Below are 17,956 nucleotides of genomic sequence, written 5' to 3'. Positions count from 1 at the left end.
GGCTCGAACTCACGGACCGCGAGATCGTGACCTGGCTGAAGTCGGACGCGTAACCGACTGCGCCACCCAGACGGCCCGAGAGTCTGACTCTTAATTTCAGCTCAGATCACGATCTCAGGGTCGTGAGCTTGAACCCCACGTCAGGCTCCGCACTGAGTATGGGAGCTTGCTTAAGATTCTCTCTCCCTCCCTCTGTCCCTCTTCCTGGCTTGCTCTCTCTCTCTCCCTCTAAAATAAAAAAAAAAAAAAGGGGGAGCCTGGGTGGCTCAGTCGGTTGAGGGTCCGACTTCGGCTCAGGTCATGATCTCACAGTCTATGAGTTCGAGCCCAGCGTCGGGCTCTGTGCTGACAGCTCAGAGCCTGGAGCCTGCTTCGGATTCTGTGTCTCCCTCTCTCTCTGCCCCTCCCCTGCTCCTGCTCTGCTTCTGTCTCTCAAAAATAAGTACATGATAAAAAAAATTTTTAAAAAGAAAAGAAATAAGTTTGAAGGGTGACACAGAGAGAGATGAGGTGGGCAGGCATTGTGAATCTGGCGGCAGCGCTAACAAATTACCGCACATGTGAGCCACGCTGACTTTTAATACATTTGTATCTCAACAGCTTCTTCTGGCAAGGCTCCTATGTTGATGGTCCTCTCATGGGAGAGTAGTGATCCCTGCTATGTCACACTTAGGAGTCCTGTCTCCTCCGTTAATGTCTTATGCTTCTGTAACCTCCACGGCACCTTTACAGTCCAGGTACTCAAATCCTTACTATGTCAGCAAAAAACAGCCACGTCCCCCTAACAGCTAATAATAACAACAAACAGCGTTTGAATTATACAGCATACCCTGTGCTTTACATATTTCATTTCATTTAATCTTCCCAAGAACTTAATGAAGGAGAGATGCATAGTTTAATACCGATATTAGTAGTAATTACTTTTTGATGAGCACTACTGGGGATTGGGTTCGGTACTTTATACACATTATCCTTAATCCTCACAACCACCTTCCAAGGCAGGTATTATTATACACATTTTATTAAAAAGGAAACAGAAGAGGGGTGCCCGGGTGGCTCAGTCGGTTAAGCATCTGAATTCGGTTCAGGTCATGATCTCACAGTCCGTGGGTTTGAGCCTCGCCCTGGGCTCTGTGCTGACAGCCAGAGCCTGGAGCCTGTTTCAAATTCTGTGTCTCCTTCTCTCTCTGCCCCTCCCCCCACTCTCAAAAATAAATAAACATTGACAAAATTTTTAATTAAAAGGAAACAGAAGCTCAAAGAAATAGCCTGCAGTAGTTGTTGCAAAATGACAAGAAGAAAGAGGCTATATGGACTGTCTAGGCATGCTAAGGACTGGCATCTAATAAATGAAGCCCCAGCCCCGTAAAAGATTCATTTATCCACGGATATGCTTTGGCATTCAAGAGGAATTCTAGACCTTCCCAACAGCCCTTTTCCAAAGAACTAAGAGTTGTCTTTTATAACCACACACACAAATATTCACACAGACACGAAGACACGCACTCAATCTGTGCTTACCTCTTCCTCAGGTTTTAGCGGTTTTCTCTTGGTGGGGCAGAATCCCAGCTGACACAGACCTGCTGCAATATCCCCAAAATGGCGGCAGAAAATCAAGCTCCCCAGGGAAGTGTGATGCGCAATGTTCAGAAGAATCCTGCAGCTGGTGTAGAGTCTCCGGGTCGCATCGGGAGGAGCGCTCAGACACACCACATCCTGAACAACGGCACCAAACGCGGTCCTGCATCTCAAAGGGACTCCCACACCAGGCACGAGATATGGGCAGACACCGAAGGTGACTACAAACTGCAACACGGACTGGACAGTCTTCTGCTGTGAGATGCTAAGTGTATCTGGGCTCAGGGCAGGAGCGGCTTCCGGAGTCCTCAGGCTGGGTTTACCCGGACTGAAGTCAGCTGCAAGGTGGATCATGGTTTCCTTCAAGCACAACAGCAACAACAAAGTTTGAGAGGTAAAACTCCAGGTGACATCCACAGAGTTTTGTGGCCATTCTGCCTTATTAGCAATTTCATCCCTTAGGAGTTTCAGTTTCTTCCAGTGAGGATCCTTCAGCAATTTGTCCTCCAAAGCAGACAGGTTGGAGCTTAAAGTAGCCAACAGGACATCATGTTTTGTGATCTGTAGTGAACCTGAATCCGATGCTTTTGAAGAAAAAAAAAAAAAAAAAGATTATCTACCTGGGAAACAAACTGTACTCTATGTGGAATGCCTTGCCCTCTCCCAGATCATCCCCTGGGGCCTGGCTCAGATATCATTGTCCCTGGAAAGCCTCCCCAAGTTGTGCTGCCCAAGCCTAGGCAGAATTCAAGACTACATTTTCTGCCTACCCACAGCACTTTGGGATGTAGTTAGAACAGGGTACCTAACATGGTTCATCTAGTTGGTTTCTATTCCCCGTGTGTTCTGAGGGCAGAGGCCATGTCTATCGTCTTAGTGGGCTTAAGTTGTAGGCAGAACAGAAAAATAAAAGGCTGAATAGTTACCACAGTAGAGTCATTCAAACTGTTCTAAGTGCCAGAGATAAACCACTGAATAAAACAAAGTCCCTTCCCTTAATGATACTTACACTCTAGTGAGGTAGACCACAAAATATAGGCCCAAGGTGCAGAGGGATTCATTCAATCACCTCTACACCCAAAATATCTATTCTCAATGCTCCCCGACCCTTCTTAAGATGGTCTTTTCTGCCCTCTACTGATGAAGGAGTGCTCACATGCTCACAGCAGTAGCTGACATAGTTAACAACTCCCTCCCTGAAATGCTCTTCTCTTTTTTAAAAATGTTTATCTATTTTTGAGAGAGAGAGAGAGAACGTGGGGGAGGGGCAAAAAGAGAGGAGGACAGAGGATCCGAAGCAGGTTCTGTGCTGACAGCAGAGAGCCCAAAGTGGGGCTCGAACTCAGGAACTGCGTGATCATGACCTGAGCTGAAGTCTGACACTTTACTGACTGAGCCACCCAGGTGCACGGAAACACTCTCCTCTCTCAGCTTCTGGGACACCTCAGTGGCCATCCTTCCAGTGCCTCCTCTGCCAGCTCCTCCTCTACCAGGTCTTTACATTCCCTGGGGCTTATCCTGAATTCTGTGCGCTCTTCAAGGATCTTCCCCAGGCCCATGTCTTTAAAAACCATCTATAAGCTAACCACTCCCAAATTTGTATCCCCAGCCCATGTGTACCCTCTAAGAGCCAGGATAAGTAAAAAGAAAATCATGTATATGCATAGTATAGTCAATTGTTAAAACTAGAGAGAAAGAGAAAGTCTTGGGAGCAGCCAGAAAAATATGACGCATTATATATAAGGGATGATGCTGTGAATGACCGTGAACTTACCACAAACAGTGACTGCTAAAAAGATGGTAGAAAAACATCTTTAAAGTATGACAGAAGAAAAAAAATGTCAACTCGGAATTCTATATCTAGTAAAAATAATCTTCAAAAATGAAAGTAAATATATTTAGATCAATGAAAATCAAGAGAACTGACTTCCAGCAGACAAATGATAAAGGGAATTCTTCAAGCTGAAGGAAAATAATACTAGATGGAAACTGGGAACTTCAGAAAGGAATGAAGAGCATCAGAAATGGTAAATATGTGGATAAATATAAAAGACTAATTTTTTCCTCAATTTCCTTAGATATATATATATATATGTGTGTGTGTGTGTGTGTGTGTGTGTGTCTAAAGCAAAATTTATTTTAAGATTTTTTTTTTTTTTAAGTAACCTCTACACCCAATGTGGGCTTAAACTTACAACCCTGAGATCAAGAGTTGCACATTCTACTGACTGAGCCAGCCAGGTGCCACTCTAAAGCAAAATTTATAAAGTTTTATTATGGATTTATAACTTATGTAGATATAATAAACATGAACACTATAGTGTAAATCCCAAGTGGGGGAGGGGGAGCTATAAAATGACCCTGATAGTTGCAAGGTCCTTAAGTGTTATGTGAAGCAGTACAATATTAATTCTAAGCCGATTGTGAAAAAATAAGAACATATATTGCAATTTTCCCGGGACAACTATTAAAAACACAATGCAGAGGCACCTGGGTGGCTCAATCGGCTAAATGTCCAACTCTTGATTTTGGCTCAGGTTATGATCTCATGGCTTATGAGTTCAAGCCCCGAATCAGGCTCCAGGCTGATAGTGTGGAGCCTGCTTGGGATTCTCTCTCTGCCCCTCTCTCCCTCTCTTTCTCTCAAAAATAAATAAATACTTAAAAACAACAACAACAACAACACCACAATACAGGGCTCAGTCTCTCCCTTTCTGCCCCTCCCTGCTCGCACACGCACTCTCTCTCTCAAAATAAATAAGTAAACATTAAACAAAATTTTAGGGGCACCTGGGGGGCTCAGTTGGTTGAGCATCCGATTTCAGCTCAGGTCATGATCTCATGGTTCACGGGTTCAAGCCCCACATCGGGCTCACTACTGTCAGCACAGAGCCTGGTTTGGATCTTCTGTCTCCCTCTCTCTCTGCACTACCCCCAACTTGCACTCTCTCTCTCTCAAAAGTAAATAAAACATTAAAAAAAATTTTTTTTACCACAATGCAAAAATGAAGGTTACAGTTATAAAACCATAATAAAATGTTGAAAATGTAAATGAAAACAAGCAGTAAGACTTCAGAATGAAAGTTAATATACCTTCTAAGAGGCAAATTAGAAATGGGGCACCTGGGTGGCCCAGGCAGTTAAGTGGCCAACTCTTGATTTCCGCTCAGGTCATGATCTCACAGTTCGTGAGTTCAAGCTCCCTGTTGGGATTTGTACTGACAGCACAGAGCCTGCTTGGTATTCTCTCTCTCCCTCTCTCTCTGCCCATATCCCACTTGGGCTCTCTCTCTTAAAAATAAATAAATAAATAAATAAATAAATAAATAAACCGTTAAAAAAAATTTTTTTTAAAGAAGCAAATTAGAAAGGATTAAAATGGAATAACTAAAAGAGTGCTCAACAGTGCATTACTTATAATGCGTAAAATGAGAAATACATATCCAATAACAGATTGGATGAATAAACTGCAGTCTACCTATATCTAACATACTATATGTATGTATAATATTTATTTTATTGTTTATTGTCTCTCTATAAACTAGAAAAAAAGCTGCTTGAGGACAGAGATGTTGCTCGTTTTGTTCACTACTATATTCTCCTTGCCAGAACAAGGCCTGTCTGATATGTAGTAGCTGTTCATAATAAGTAGTTGTTGAATGAATGAATAATGGAATATTTGCAGCCATTAAGTAATGTTGAGGGATGCCTGCCTGGCTCAGTCAGTAGAGCATCTGACTCTTGATCTTGGGGTTGTGAGTCTGAGCCCCACATTGGGTGTGGAGATTACATTAAAAAAAAAAAGTTACACGGAACATTATTTAATGACATACTCATTAAATATATTCTGAAGTGAACAGAGCATGAAACACTGTATGAGCAAAAGATATGAATAGTTTATAGAAAAAGAAATGCAAATGACTTCTAAAATATGAAAATATGATCAACCTTGCTCATAACAGAAAAGTAAATTAAAACTGTACTGAAATAGCACTTCCCATTTATCAACTGGCTAAAATCCAAAAGTTTTATAACACATTATGTGGCAAGGTTTTGGGAAATCACACACTCTCATACATTGCTCTTAGAAACTAAAATGGTACATTCCTGAAGAGAGCAATTTGGCAACATCTAGCAAAATTACGTACATATTTAACGTTTGGCCCAGCAATCCTGCTTTTTAGGAATCTATACTACAGATAAATACATAGGCAAAAATGCAAAATGACATATACACAAGTTTATTCATTGTAGTGCTTCTTGTATTAACCTGAGACAACCCAAATGTCCATTAATAGAGAACTGATGAAGTAAACAGTGGTATATCCATATAATGGCATGCTTGTGAAAGAGGAAGACTTCCATGAACCACTATGTAGTGACCTCCAAGACATAGTAAATTTAAAAGTAAGGTATAAAAGAATGTCTATCATATGCTACCTTTTGTGTAAGAAAGGGAGGGAATATAAAATACATTATTTGTTTTTATTTTCAAAAAGGCAGTGAAAGAACAAGGTAAAAAGTAAAATGAGTTGTCTACAAAGAGAAGAAAACAGTGGGGAGGAGCTAGGGATAAATTGATCTAGTTCTAGAGTTTTCATTTGGGGACCCTGTCTATGTTTTTCAAGTTAAAAAAACAATTAAAAGAAAATTTTTTCAAAATAATTCCTAAAAATAAAACACAAACAAACCTAATAATTCTGTACTTTATGTCCAAAGTTGTCAAACTACTATCTGCAGGTCAAATGTGGCCCACCACCTATTTCCATAAATAAAGTTTTATTCGAGCACAGTCATGTCCGTTTACTTACATGTTATCTTGCTTTCAAGCTACAGCAGCAGAGTTGAGTAGTTGTAACAGAGACAAAGCCCAAAATATTTACTGTCTGCTCCTTTACAGAGAAAGTATGCAAACTCCTGCTCTATACTAAGTTAGAGGCATAAATGGAGAGAATTATTTCAAGTGACTTGAAATATAGAACTTTAGGAGCACCTGGCTGGCTCAGTCAGTGGAGCATGTGACTCTTGGTCTCGGGGTTATGAGTTTGGGCCCCACGTTGCATGCACTGTATTCAAAAATAAAATCTTAAAAAAAGAACTTCATACATCCTGAGGACAACAAATAAAAATAGTCTAGGACCAGTAGGTTTGTTCATGGTGGTAATGCAGGATTTGTTATCTTAAAATATTATATGCATGTGTGTGTGTGAATGGGTGAGCATATATTTATATATGTAAGTATATATGGGAAATAAATAATTACATTAATTTCACTGGAATCAATATTTTCAGATAAAAGAAATACAAATATTAAAATATAAAATATAGAAGAATGGCTAGGTGGACAAATATGTGATCAAGAAAGAATCTAGGTCATGGTATATGGGTTTTCACTGTAAAATTCCTTCTGCTTTTCTATAAACTTGAAAATTTTCGGGGCACCTGGGTGGCTCAGTTGGCTAAGTGTCCGACCCTTGATTTCAGCTGAGGTCATGATCTCACGGTTGTGATAACAAGCCTCATGTCCGACTCTGTGCTGAGCATGGAGCCTGCCTTAGATTCTCTCTCTCTCTCTCTCTCTCTCTCTCTCTCTCCCTCTGTCCTTCTCTCCTGCTCAGTCTCTCTTTCTCTAGAAAGAAAGAAAGAAAGAAAGAAAGAAAGAAAGAAAGAAAGAAAGAAAGAAAGAAAGAAAGAAAGAAAGAAAATTTGCATAACAAAATGTTAAAAAAATTTAAACTCCATCATATTTCATTGTAATTAGAATATCAGTAAGAACTGGGGCACCCAGGTGGCTCAGTCAGCTAAGCACCCAACTTTAGCTCAGGTCATGATCTCCTGGTCCATGAGTTCGAACCCCACGTCAGGCTCTGAGCTGACCATATAGAGCCTGGAGCCTGCCATGGATTCTATGTCTCCCTCTCTCTCTGACCCTCCCCTGCTCGCACTCTGTCTCTCTCTCTCTGTCTCTCAAAAATAAATAAGCATTAAAGAAAAAAAAAGAATATCAGTAAGAACCACAGATTTATGTTTTGGTTTCTGAAAACCCACAAAGTTCCTAGCTCTAATAATTGAAAAAGTCTGGAAGCAATGACATCAGGGGTAATGAATATGCCTATTACCCATATTGTGGTCTCTACCATTTCTCCTTAAAGAGAGCTATTTTCAAGAACAGGGCAAGAAATGTATGAGTCTGAGACATCTTGTCATGCCTGTAAGGAAGGAGACTATCAAAGACTACGGGTCATTGCAAAGAGCCCAAGAGCCAATTTGGAGTGGTTTCCAAAACCACAATTTGAGTATCAAGAATAATGAGTACAGGAGCACCTGCTGGCTCAGTCAGAAAACATGCGACGCTTCATCTCTGAGCTGTGGGTTTGAGCCCCACTTGAGGTGTAGAGATTACTTAAATTTTTAAAAAAGAGAAAGAATAATGAATACATATTGCATGTATAAAAAATCTATCAGTTCATAATAAAACAAAGAAATCACTTCACTGGTTACCTTTGGAAATTAAGACACTATCATTCTGAAAATTGATCACTAACAGGAACGCTATGAATCTGTTATTAAAATACACGTAGGTACAGGGGCACCTCGGTGACTCAGTTGGTTAAGCGGATGACTTTGGCTCAGGTCATGATCCCCCAGTCCATGGGTTTGAGACCAATGTCAGGCTCTGTGCTGACAGCTCAAATGCTGGAGCCTGCTTCGGAGTCTGGGTCTCCCTCTCTGCCCCTCCCCACTCATGCTTTCTCTCTCTCTCTCTCTCTCTCAAAAATAAATAAAAACATTTAAAAATTTTTGAAATATACATATGTTTCTTTGGAAATTAAGACACTATCATTTTGAAAATTGATCAATAACAGGAACACTATGAACCTGTTATTAAAATATGCACATGTAGGGGCGCCTGGGTGGCGCAGTCGGTTAAGCGTCCGACTTCAGCCAGGTCACGATCTCGCGGTCCGTGAGTTCGAGCCCCGCGTCGGGCTCTGGGCTGATGGCTCGGAGCCTGAAGCCTGTTTCCGATTCTGTGTCTCCCTCTCTCTCTGCCCCTCCCCCGTTCATGCTCTGTCTCTCTCTGTCCCAAAAATAAATAAACGTTGAAAAAAAAAAAATTAAAAAAAAAAATATGCACATGTAGGGGCGCCTGGGTGGCTCAGTCGGTTAAAGGTCTGACTCTTGGTTTTGGCTCAAGCCATGATCTCACAGTGAGATCAAGCCCTGCTCTGGGCTCTGTGCCCCTCCCTGACTCACGCATGCTCTCTCTCTCTCTCAAAAATAAATAAATAAATATTATGAAATAAATAAGATAAAATAAAATATACACATGTATATATACATATACATATACACACACACATAGAAAAGTGTCTTAAAGGTTGTATGTCAAGTGATGCCCGGGTGGCTCAGTCGGATAAGCGTCCGACTTCGGCTCCGGTCATGATCTCCCGGTTTGTGGGTTCAAGCCCCGCATCAGGCTCTGTACTGACAGCCTGGAGCCTGCTTCAAATTCTGTGTCTCCCTCTCTCTCTCTCTACCCCTACCCCATTCATGCTCTGTCTCTCTCTCTCAAAATAAATGAATAAACCTTTAAAAAGAAAAAAGGTTGTATGTCAAAGTATTAAGTGATCATCTCTGGGAGGAAGGGTTATGGGTGATTTTTCTTTTTTGCTTAATCATACTTAAAATGTTTTTCGAGAACATATGTATAGTTTACGTATTTAAAAAAGTTATTTAAAAATTTTTTTAAATGTTTATTTATTCTTGAGAGAAAGAGAGAGCATGAGTGGGGGGTGGGCAGAGGGAGAGAGGGAGACACAGAACCTGAAGCAGACTCCAGGCTCCAAGCTGTCAGCACAGAGCCCAAAGCAAGGCTCGAACCCATGAACCATGAGATCATGACCTGAGCTGAAGTCAGACGCTTAACCAACTAAGCCCCAGGTGTCCCTAAAAAAGTTATTTTAAAGTTATAAAACAGGGGTGTCTGGGTGGCTCAGTCAGTTAAGCCTCTGACTTCGGCTCAGGTCATGATCTCATGGTTTGTGGGTTTGATCCCCATGTCAGGCTTCGTGCTGACAGCTCGGAATCTGGAGACTGCTTCAGGTTCTGTGTCTCCCTCTCTCTCTGCTTCTCCCAGCTCATGCTCTGTCTCGCTATGTCTCTCAAAAATAAGTAAACATTTTAAAAAATTTTTAATAAAAATAATAAAGTTATAAAACAGTATGTAGTCTATGAGACTTTTTTTTTTAAATATGAAATTTATTGTCGAGGTGGTTTCCATACAACACCGAGTGCTCATCCCAACAGGTGCCCTCCTCAATACCCTTCACCCACCCTCCCCTCCCTCCTACCCCCCATCAACCCTCAGTTTGTTCTGTTTTTAAGAGTCTCTTATGTTTTGGCTCCCTCCCTCTCTAACCTTTCTTTCTTTTCTTTTTTTTCCTTTTTTTTTCTTTTTTCCTTTTTTTCTTCCTTCTCCTCCCCCATGGAGACCACTTTTGTTAAAAAGAAAATAGTATTCCCAAAATGCAATTTCCATATACTGGAGATTAGGGTCATCTTAATGTTCTTCTTTTAGTTACCCTATTTTTTTTTCTTTAAAAAAATTTTTTTTAATGTTTATTTATTCTTGAGAGAGAGAAACAGAGCATGAGCAGGCAAGGGGCAGAGAGAGAGGGAGACAGAGTATCCGAAGCAGATTCCAAACTCTGAGCTGTCAGCATAGAGCTCGATGCAAGGCTCAAACTCATAAGCCATGAGATCACCACCTGAGCCAAAGTCAGACACTTAACTGACTGAGCCACCCAGCTGCCCTAGTTTCCCTATATTTTAAAAAACTTTACTATAAGGAATATCAACTACTTATATAAAAAGAAAAAGGAACATCAACTACTCATTAAGAATAATGAGAATCAGAAAAGTAAGAATTTTTCAGTACTTCTCTAAGATTGTCCAGGGCAAGCGTTCTGACCCACTAACATGAATATCTGGTTCCTTTAGCGAATATATACCTAAATAGGAAATAAGTGCTTTCCTAGTTTATCACCACCAACCATTAATATCCCTAAACAACCTCTCAGGGACTTCCTGCAACTTTATAAGATCTTTGAACCCAAACATGGGAAGCAAAGTGATTTCAAACAAAAGCTTTGTTTTTCAAGAGCCACTTAATAAAGTAGTCTCCTCTGCCCTCTACTGGTGAAAAACAAAATCTACTTGAAAATAAAGTCATCCCCTAAAGCAGCAGTTTTCAAAGCAGGGTACAGGGACTCAAGTTTTCAGGGGTTTCAGATTTTCAGGGACTCTGCAGGTTCCAAACTATTTTCATATTAATACTAGACCATTATTTGCCTCCTACAGTCTCATTCTCTCATGAGTGTACCAAGTGTGAAAAGTTCATTCAGTTTAGGGGCACCTGGGTGGCTCAGTTAAGCATCTGGTGCAGGTAAGTGTCTGACTCTTGACTTCGGCTCAGGTCATGATCTCACAGTTCATGGAAACAAGCCCTGTGTAGAGCTCCGTGCTGATAGCGTGGAGCCTGCTTGGGATTCTCTCCCGCTGCCCCTCCCCAGCACGCATGTGCGTGCTTTCTCTCTCTCTCAAAATTAATAACCATTAAAAAAACAGATTCCATGTCGTAACTAACCTTTAAGAAATTACCTCTCGTTCAGTTTTAGTACAGTATGAAAAAATACAACTCTCTGAAAAGGCTATTGAGTTCTTCCTTTTCCAACTACATATCTATGTGAGTCTAGATTTTCTTCATCTGTTCCAATCAAAACAACCTATCATGACAGATTGAACAGAAAAGCAAATACAAAAATCCAGCCGTCTTCTAGTAAGCCAGACATCAAAGAGACTTGCAAAAATGCAAAACAATGCCACTCTTCCTGATAAGTTAACTCTTGATCACTACACTACACTATGCAGCCTCGAAATGTTACTGTACGTACCACGTAAAACTACATCACTATCACACTTCAGGAAATGCTGCCCTTATGGACAGCATTATGGATTCTTCCCAATCACCAATTTGAATGCCTATGCTTTGTGACATTTAAAAGCAGACTTCACAGTTTGTGTGGAACTTTTTATTATGCTCAAAGTGCAAAGCAATATGGCATGCAAGATTAAGTATGGTACATCTTCATTATACACAGATTATCAGAGTTTCCAGCTCCTTCCCCACAACATATTCAAATTCAATGATAGAATTTGGTCTACATTTAACATAGAAAGATATTTTTTAGGAAAACTATTGCTGAGATGGCCTCCATTTCTTACACACAAAACTTCACTAAAATCGACATATCCCTTTCAAATTCTGCTTAGCACATTTCTTAACAACCCAGGTGGTGAAACTATTATTTGCCCCATGATTGAGAATAGAAATGGAAGTCAGAGGAGAACACACTTAATGCAGCAGAACATTTGATGCCTCACAAGTGAAAGACTATTGGCATCTCCCTTCCTTTCTATATAATTCCCACCGAGACCGAATTCCTCCTCCTCTTGTAGCCTTCCACAGCTCCACTCAGGGGTGACTCCTCTATCCAACTGCCATCTGCACTAGCCTCTCACCATTAGTGTGATCCTACTGTGTGAACTATCTCTTCATCTACATGCACACTACCATCTCCCCAAAAGACAAGATACTTGAGAGCACACATTTTTATGTAATTTTGTTTCTCCAAGAGCAGTGAGGACAGACTATTATATACAGATGACTCCCAGCACATATTACCTCAAAGGAAGTCAATTTAAAAAACTGTTTTAACGCTTATTCGTTTTGAGAGTGAGAGAGACAGAGCATGAGCACGGGAGGGGCAGAGAGAGATGGAGACACAGAATCCAAAGCAGGCTCCAGGCTCTGAGCTGTCAGCACAGGGCCCGATGCGGGGCTCGAACTCGGACTGAGAGATCATGACCTGAGCTGAAGTCAGACGCTTAACCGACTGAACTTAACCAACTGCGCCACCCAGGCACCCTTCATGGGAGTCAATTTAAAGACAGATCAGGGGGGGCGCCTGGGTGGCGCAGTCGGTTAAGCGTCCGACTTCAGCCAGGTCACGATCTCGCTGTCCGTGAGTTCGAGCCCCGCGTCAGGCTCTGGGCTGATGGCTCAGAGCCTCGAGCCTGTTTCAGATTCTGTGTCTCCCTCTCTCTCTGCCCCTCCCCCGTTCAGGCTCTGTCTCTCTCTGTCCCAAAAATAAATAAACGTTGAAAAAAAAAAAAAAAAGACAGATCAGGGGCACCTTGGTGGCTCAGTTGGTTAAGCGTCTGACTCCTGATTTTCGCTCAGGTCATGATCTCATGATTTGTGGTTTGAGCCCCCTACAGGGCTCTGTGCTGACAGCGTGAAGTCTGCTTGGGATTCTCTCTCTTCCTCTCTCTCTGCCCTTTGCCACTCACACTCTGTCTTCCTTTCTCTCTCAAAATAAACCAAATACTTTTTTTAATGTTTATCTATTTTTTGAGAGACAGAAAGAGACAGAGCATGAGCAGGGGAAGAGGAGAGAGAGAGGGAGACACAGAATCTGAAGCAGGCTCCAGGCTCTGAGCCGTCAGCACAGAGCCCAACGCAGGGCTCAAGCCCACAAACCATGAGACTATGACCTGAACCAAAGTCAGACGCTCAACCGACTGAGCCACCAAGGAGCTCCAAATCAAATAAACATTAAGAAAAAAAAAAAAAAAGACAGATCAAAAAAAGTTTAATCTAGCTGCATGTAATTTTAACCAGTACTTTCACCCTAACTCCTCAACACATCAGGGACATCTGAATACTCATGACACACAGGTATTTTTTAATTCCTTCAGCAAGTGATATGATAAAACAGCAGGCAGATGCACACAATATATAGTAGACTATATGTGCAAAATCATACCATTTTACCACAGTACTTATCCTTTTTCAAATAGGAATGCCTGAATTCCTGTATGTTAAGTGAGCACATGTATGTGACTCCACAACACTCTTGGAGATTCAGAGAGGTCTTCTATAAACGTGTTTTGTGTACGTGTGCTTTATGATAGATGATTACTTCCAGATTTTTTGCTTATTTAACCTTGTTCTCAGTCATTTGTAGATAGTTGCAGTTACTAGACAAGTGACCTCTCAATTAGCAAGTTAAAACTGTCTTTTGCAGTTTTCTTCTCCACTGGGGCGAAGTAGTACAGTTATCATACTATAGTAGAAGGTACCTGAACTTAAATCCTGGCTCTAGCCAACCCCCCGCCTCCCACAAAAAAAGTATCCAAAACATATAAAGAACTTATATAATTCAACACCCAAAAAACAAATAACCCAATTTAAAGATGGGCAGAAGGGGTGCCTGGGTGGATCAGTCGATTAAGTGTCTGACTTCAGCTCAGGTGGTGATCTCACAGCTCATGAGCCTGCTTTGGATCTTCTGTCCCCACCTCTGTCTCTGCCCCTCCTACTCTTGTTCTCTCTCTCAAAATAAATAAACTATAAATAAATAAATAAATAAATAAATAAATAAATAAATAAATAAATAAAATGGGTAGAAGACGTGAACAGACACGTCTCCAAAAAAGAACTGGGGGCGGCTGGCTGGCTCAGTCGGAAGAGTGTGCAACTCTTGCTCTCAAGGTGGTGAGTTTGAGCCCCATGTTGGGTATAGAGATTACTAAAAAAAATAAATAAATAAACTTAAAAACAAGAAAAGACATCCACATGGCCAACAGACACATGAAAAGATGCTCAACATTGCTCATCAAGAAAATGCAAATCAAAACTACACTGAGGGGCACTTGGGTGGCTCAGTCGGTTAAGCATCCAACTCTTGGTTTTGAGACAAGAAGAAACAACCACTGTGGCCGAGGATGTGGAAAGGCATCCTCGTGCACTGTTGGTGAGAATGCAAACTGTGCAGCCACTGTAGAAAACAGTATGAAGGTTTCTCAAAATATTAAAAATAGAACTACCCTGGGGGTGCCTGGGTGGCTCAGCTGGTTAAGCATCTGACTCTTGGTTTTGTTTGGCTCAGGTCACGATCTCACAGTTCATGGGATCGAGCCCCACAATGGGCTCTGTGCTGACAGTGTGGAGCCTACTTGTGATTCTCTCTCCCTCTGTGTCTGCCCCTCCACCGCTCACAAGCTCGCTCTCTCTCTCTCTCTCTCTCTCTCAAAAATAAATAAACAAACATAAAAAAATAGAACTACCCTATAATCCAGTTATCACACTACTGGGTATTTATCCAAAGAAAACAAAAACACTAATCCAAAAGGATATATGCACCCTACTTTCATTGCAGCATTATTTACAGTAGCCAAATTATGGAAGCAGCCCAAGTGTCCATCAATAGATGAAAGGATAAAGATGGATAAATATGGCTGAATATTATTCAGCCGTAAAAAGAATGAAATTTTGCCATTTGCAACAACATAGATGGAGCCAGAGAATATCATGCTAAACAAAACCACTCAGAGAAAGACAAATACTGTATGATTTCACTCACGTGGAATTTAAGAAGCAAACAAAAAAACCCACAAGCCAAGGGGAAGAGAGAGAGAGACAAACCAAGAAACAGCTGTAGCTAACAGTTCTCTTAGCTACAGAGAACAAACTGATGGCTACCAGAGAGGCCAGATGGGTAAAATAGGCGATGGAGATTAAGAAGTGCACTTATAATGATCACCAGGTGTTGTATGGATCTGTTGAATCACTATATTGTACACCCAAAAGTAGTGTAACACTGTATGTTAACTACACTGGAATTTTAAATGAAAAAAAAAAAAAAATAGGGGCACCTGGGTGGCTCAGTCATTTGAGCCACTGACTCTTGATTTTGGCTCAGGTCATGATCCCCAGGGTTGTGGGATTAAGTCCTGTGCCGGGCTTCTCCTTTAAGAAGATCCGGCTTAAGATTCTCCCTCCCTCTTCCCCTCTGCCCTTCTTCCTCCCTCACACTCCTTCTCTAAAATTAAAAAAATATGTATTTTTTAATATTTGTTTAGAGAGCGAATGTGTGTGCTTTGTGTGCACATGCAAGAGGGAGAGGGGTGGAGAGAAAGGGAGAGAGGGAATTCCAAGCAGGCTCTGTACAGTCAGCACAGAGCTGAATGCAGGGCTAGATCTCACTAACCCAGGGATCAGGACCTGATGGTCCTGGGATGACTTGGATGACTGGGCAGCCTGGGTGGCTCAGTCAGTGGAGCAACCGACCTGGGCTCAGGTCATGATCTCACAGTTCATGAGTTTGAGACCCGTATCAAGCTCGTCGCTGTCAGCGCAAAGCCCGCTTCAGATCCTCTGTCACCCTCTCTCTACCTGTCCTCTGCTCACACTCTCTCAAAAAGAAAAAAAGAAAAAGAACATTAAAAAAAAAAAAAAAAAAAGAGTTGGATGCTTAACTGACTCAGCCGCCCAGGAAACAGCTGCCTCCAAAAACCTTTTAAATAAAATAAATAAACTGTTTTAATTCCTGGCTAGGATGCACCTGACTAGCTAAGTGAGTAGAGCATGCCACTCTTGATCTTGCAGATGTGAGTTTGAGCCCCACGTTGGCAGAGAGCCTACATAAATAAATTACAAAAAAAAAAAAAAAATCCAGCTCTACCACTTTATTAGACTGACATCGGGCAACTTCCCCATACCTGAGCCTTAGTTCCTTCATCTGTAAAATGGAATACAAAAAATATCTATGCTATGGAATTGTAAGGATTAAATAATACACATAGGGGCACCTGGGTGGTTCAGTCGGTTAAGCTTCCGACTTTGGCTCAGGTCATGATCTCACTGTTCATGAGTTTGAGCCCCCCATCGGGCTCTGTGCTGACAGCTCAGAGCCTGGAGCCTGCTTCGGATTCTGAGTCTCCCTCTCTCTCTGCCTCTCCCCGGCTCGCACTCTCTCAAAAGTAATAAATAAACATTAAAAAAATTAAAAAATATATATATGTAAACAGCATATTATTGGGCCTGATACTTGGTAGGCACTGAATTACTATTACTTTTTTTTTTGAGAGGGAGAGAGTGAGAGGGCCCAAGGGAGTAAGGGGCAGAGAGAGACAGAGAGAGAGAGGGAGAGGGAGAATATCCCATGAAAGTCAGAGAAAGAGAGAGGGGAGAAGAGAGAGAGAGGAGAGAGAGAGAAGCAGGGCTGACCCGAAGCAGGGCTCGAGCTCACTAACGGTGAGATCATGACCTGGGCGGAAGACAGATGCTTAACTCACTGAGCCACCCAGGCGCCCCTCAATGACTATTATTAATGACTTCTTTTCACTTCTCCCAGGTATGGTATAATGTTTGTGGAAGTTTCTGCATTTGGGGGAGTATCTTAAAATTTGAGACTTGAAGCATCACCTCATGGCCCTTCATGTACCTTTCTTTGCTCACGAACAAACCCCTTCTTGCACATATACGGTCCCTATCTCTCGTGTCCTTTCTCCAAACTCCAGATAACATCAGAGGCTCCACACTTAATAATCTGCTTTGACTTGAGAAGGGAGTTCGGTAGACCTCGGCCCTAGGTCCGTGTTGTGCCCCTAATTTGCCCACATAATCTGTGCCAGGTCACTTCATCTCTTCAGCGAGCCCTAAGTGTCCCCAGGTGTAAAAGGAGAGCGCCAGGCTAAACCACCGCCATGGTCCCTGCAGATTCTAAATTGGGAAGATCTTGCCAACTCACCAGGAAAGATTACAAGTGACTGTAAATCCCTCCCACAGGCTGTAAATCCCTAAACGCTGTCCCCAAACCCAGCTCAAACGCCACTGCTTCCATCTTCTGCACGCCTCGCCATTCTGTACAAATCTCCAGCGTCCACATTAGACCCTGAACCCTCAGGAGGTGGGACCTCACTTAACGCGTCAGGAGCGCTACCCTCTCGGAAGCTCGTGCCGCAGTCCCTACCTCAGAGGGTGACAGTAAAGACTGAATGGAACCAAGTAAGTACCCAGGGCGCTTAACAGTGAGTGCCTGGCACAAGGTTGGCGCTCAAGAGACGTCGGTTACCATCAGTGTTTAGCAAATCCCATCCCCTCCTTGAGCTTCGGTTTCCTCAAGTAAAATGAGGCTGGACGGACAATGCCCAAAGCCCCCAGGAGCCTCAGAGCTGGGGGTCCCGGGAAGGGCCTGAGAGGCGCACGCTGCGGAAGGCAGGGCAGCCCGGGAAGAGTGGTGGCCCTGAGAGTCCCGAGTGCAGCCCGGCGCCGAGATCCGTCCTCTCACCTCCCGGGCTCAGCAGAAGCTTCAGCGCCTCCAGAATGCTCTCCAGACCGCACGTTGCCAGAGCCCCGCTGCCCGCAACCGGCCGGCGGGCCGCCATGACTGGAGTGGAACGCGCCACTAGCGACCTGCTCAATCGCCTCTGCGGACTGGCGTCGCCGCCATACTGAATGTGGCGGAAG

At 42.5% G+C, this 17,956-nt stretch overlaps 1 protein-coding gene across 1 annotated transcript in view; it reads right to left on the bottom strand.

The window, feature by feature from the left end:
• TANGO6 (transport and golgi organization 6 homolog) overlaps nucleotides 1–17,956 on the bottom strand; it is a 191,897-nt gene extending 173,941 nt beyond the window's left edge. The window contains exons 1-2 of the mRNA XM_043599515.1: nucleotides 17,778–17,956; nucleotides 1,522–2,162 (exon numbers count right to left, since the gene is read on the bottom strand). Of these exons, the coding sequence (XP_043455450.1) occupies nucleotides 1,522–2,162; nucleotides 17,778–17,874 (738 nt within the window). The 5' untranslated portion in view covers nucleotides 17,875–17,956. The remainder of the gene's footprint in view (nucleotides 1–1,521; nucleotides 2,163–17,777) is intronic.

The sequence above is a fragment of the Prionailurus bengalensis genome, chromosome E2 (genome assembly GCF_016509475.1).
Source record: "Prionailurus bengalensis isolate Pbe53 chromosome E2, Fcat_Pben_1.1_paternal_pri, whole genome shotgun sequence".
In the NCBI taxonomy this organism is placed as follows: domain Eukaryota; kingdom Metazoa; phylum Chordata; class Mammalia; order Carnivora; family Felidae; genus Prionailurus; species Prionailurus bengalensis.
The sequence above is the reverse complement of the archived record's forward strand: the minus strand, read 5'-3'. Positions and strand labels throughout refer to the sequence as shown.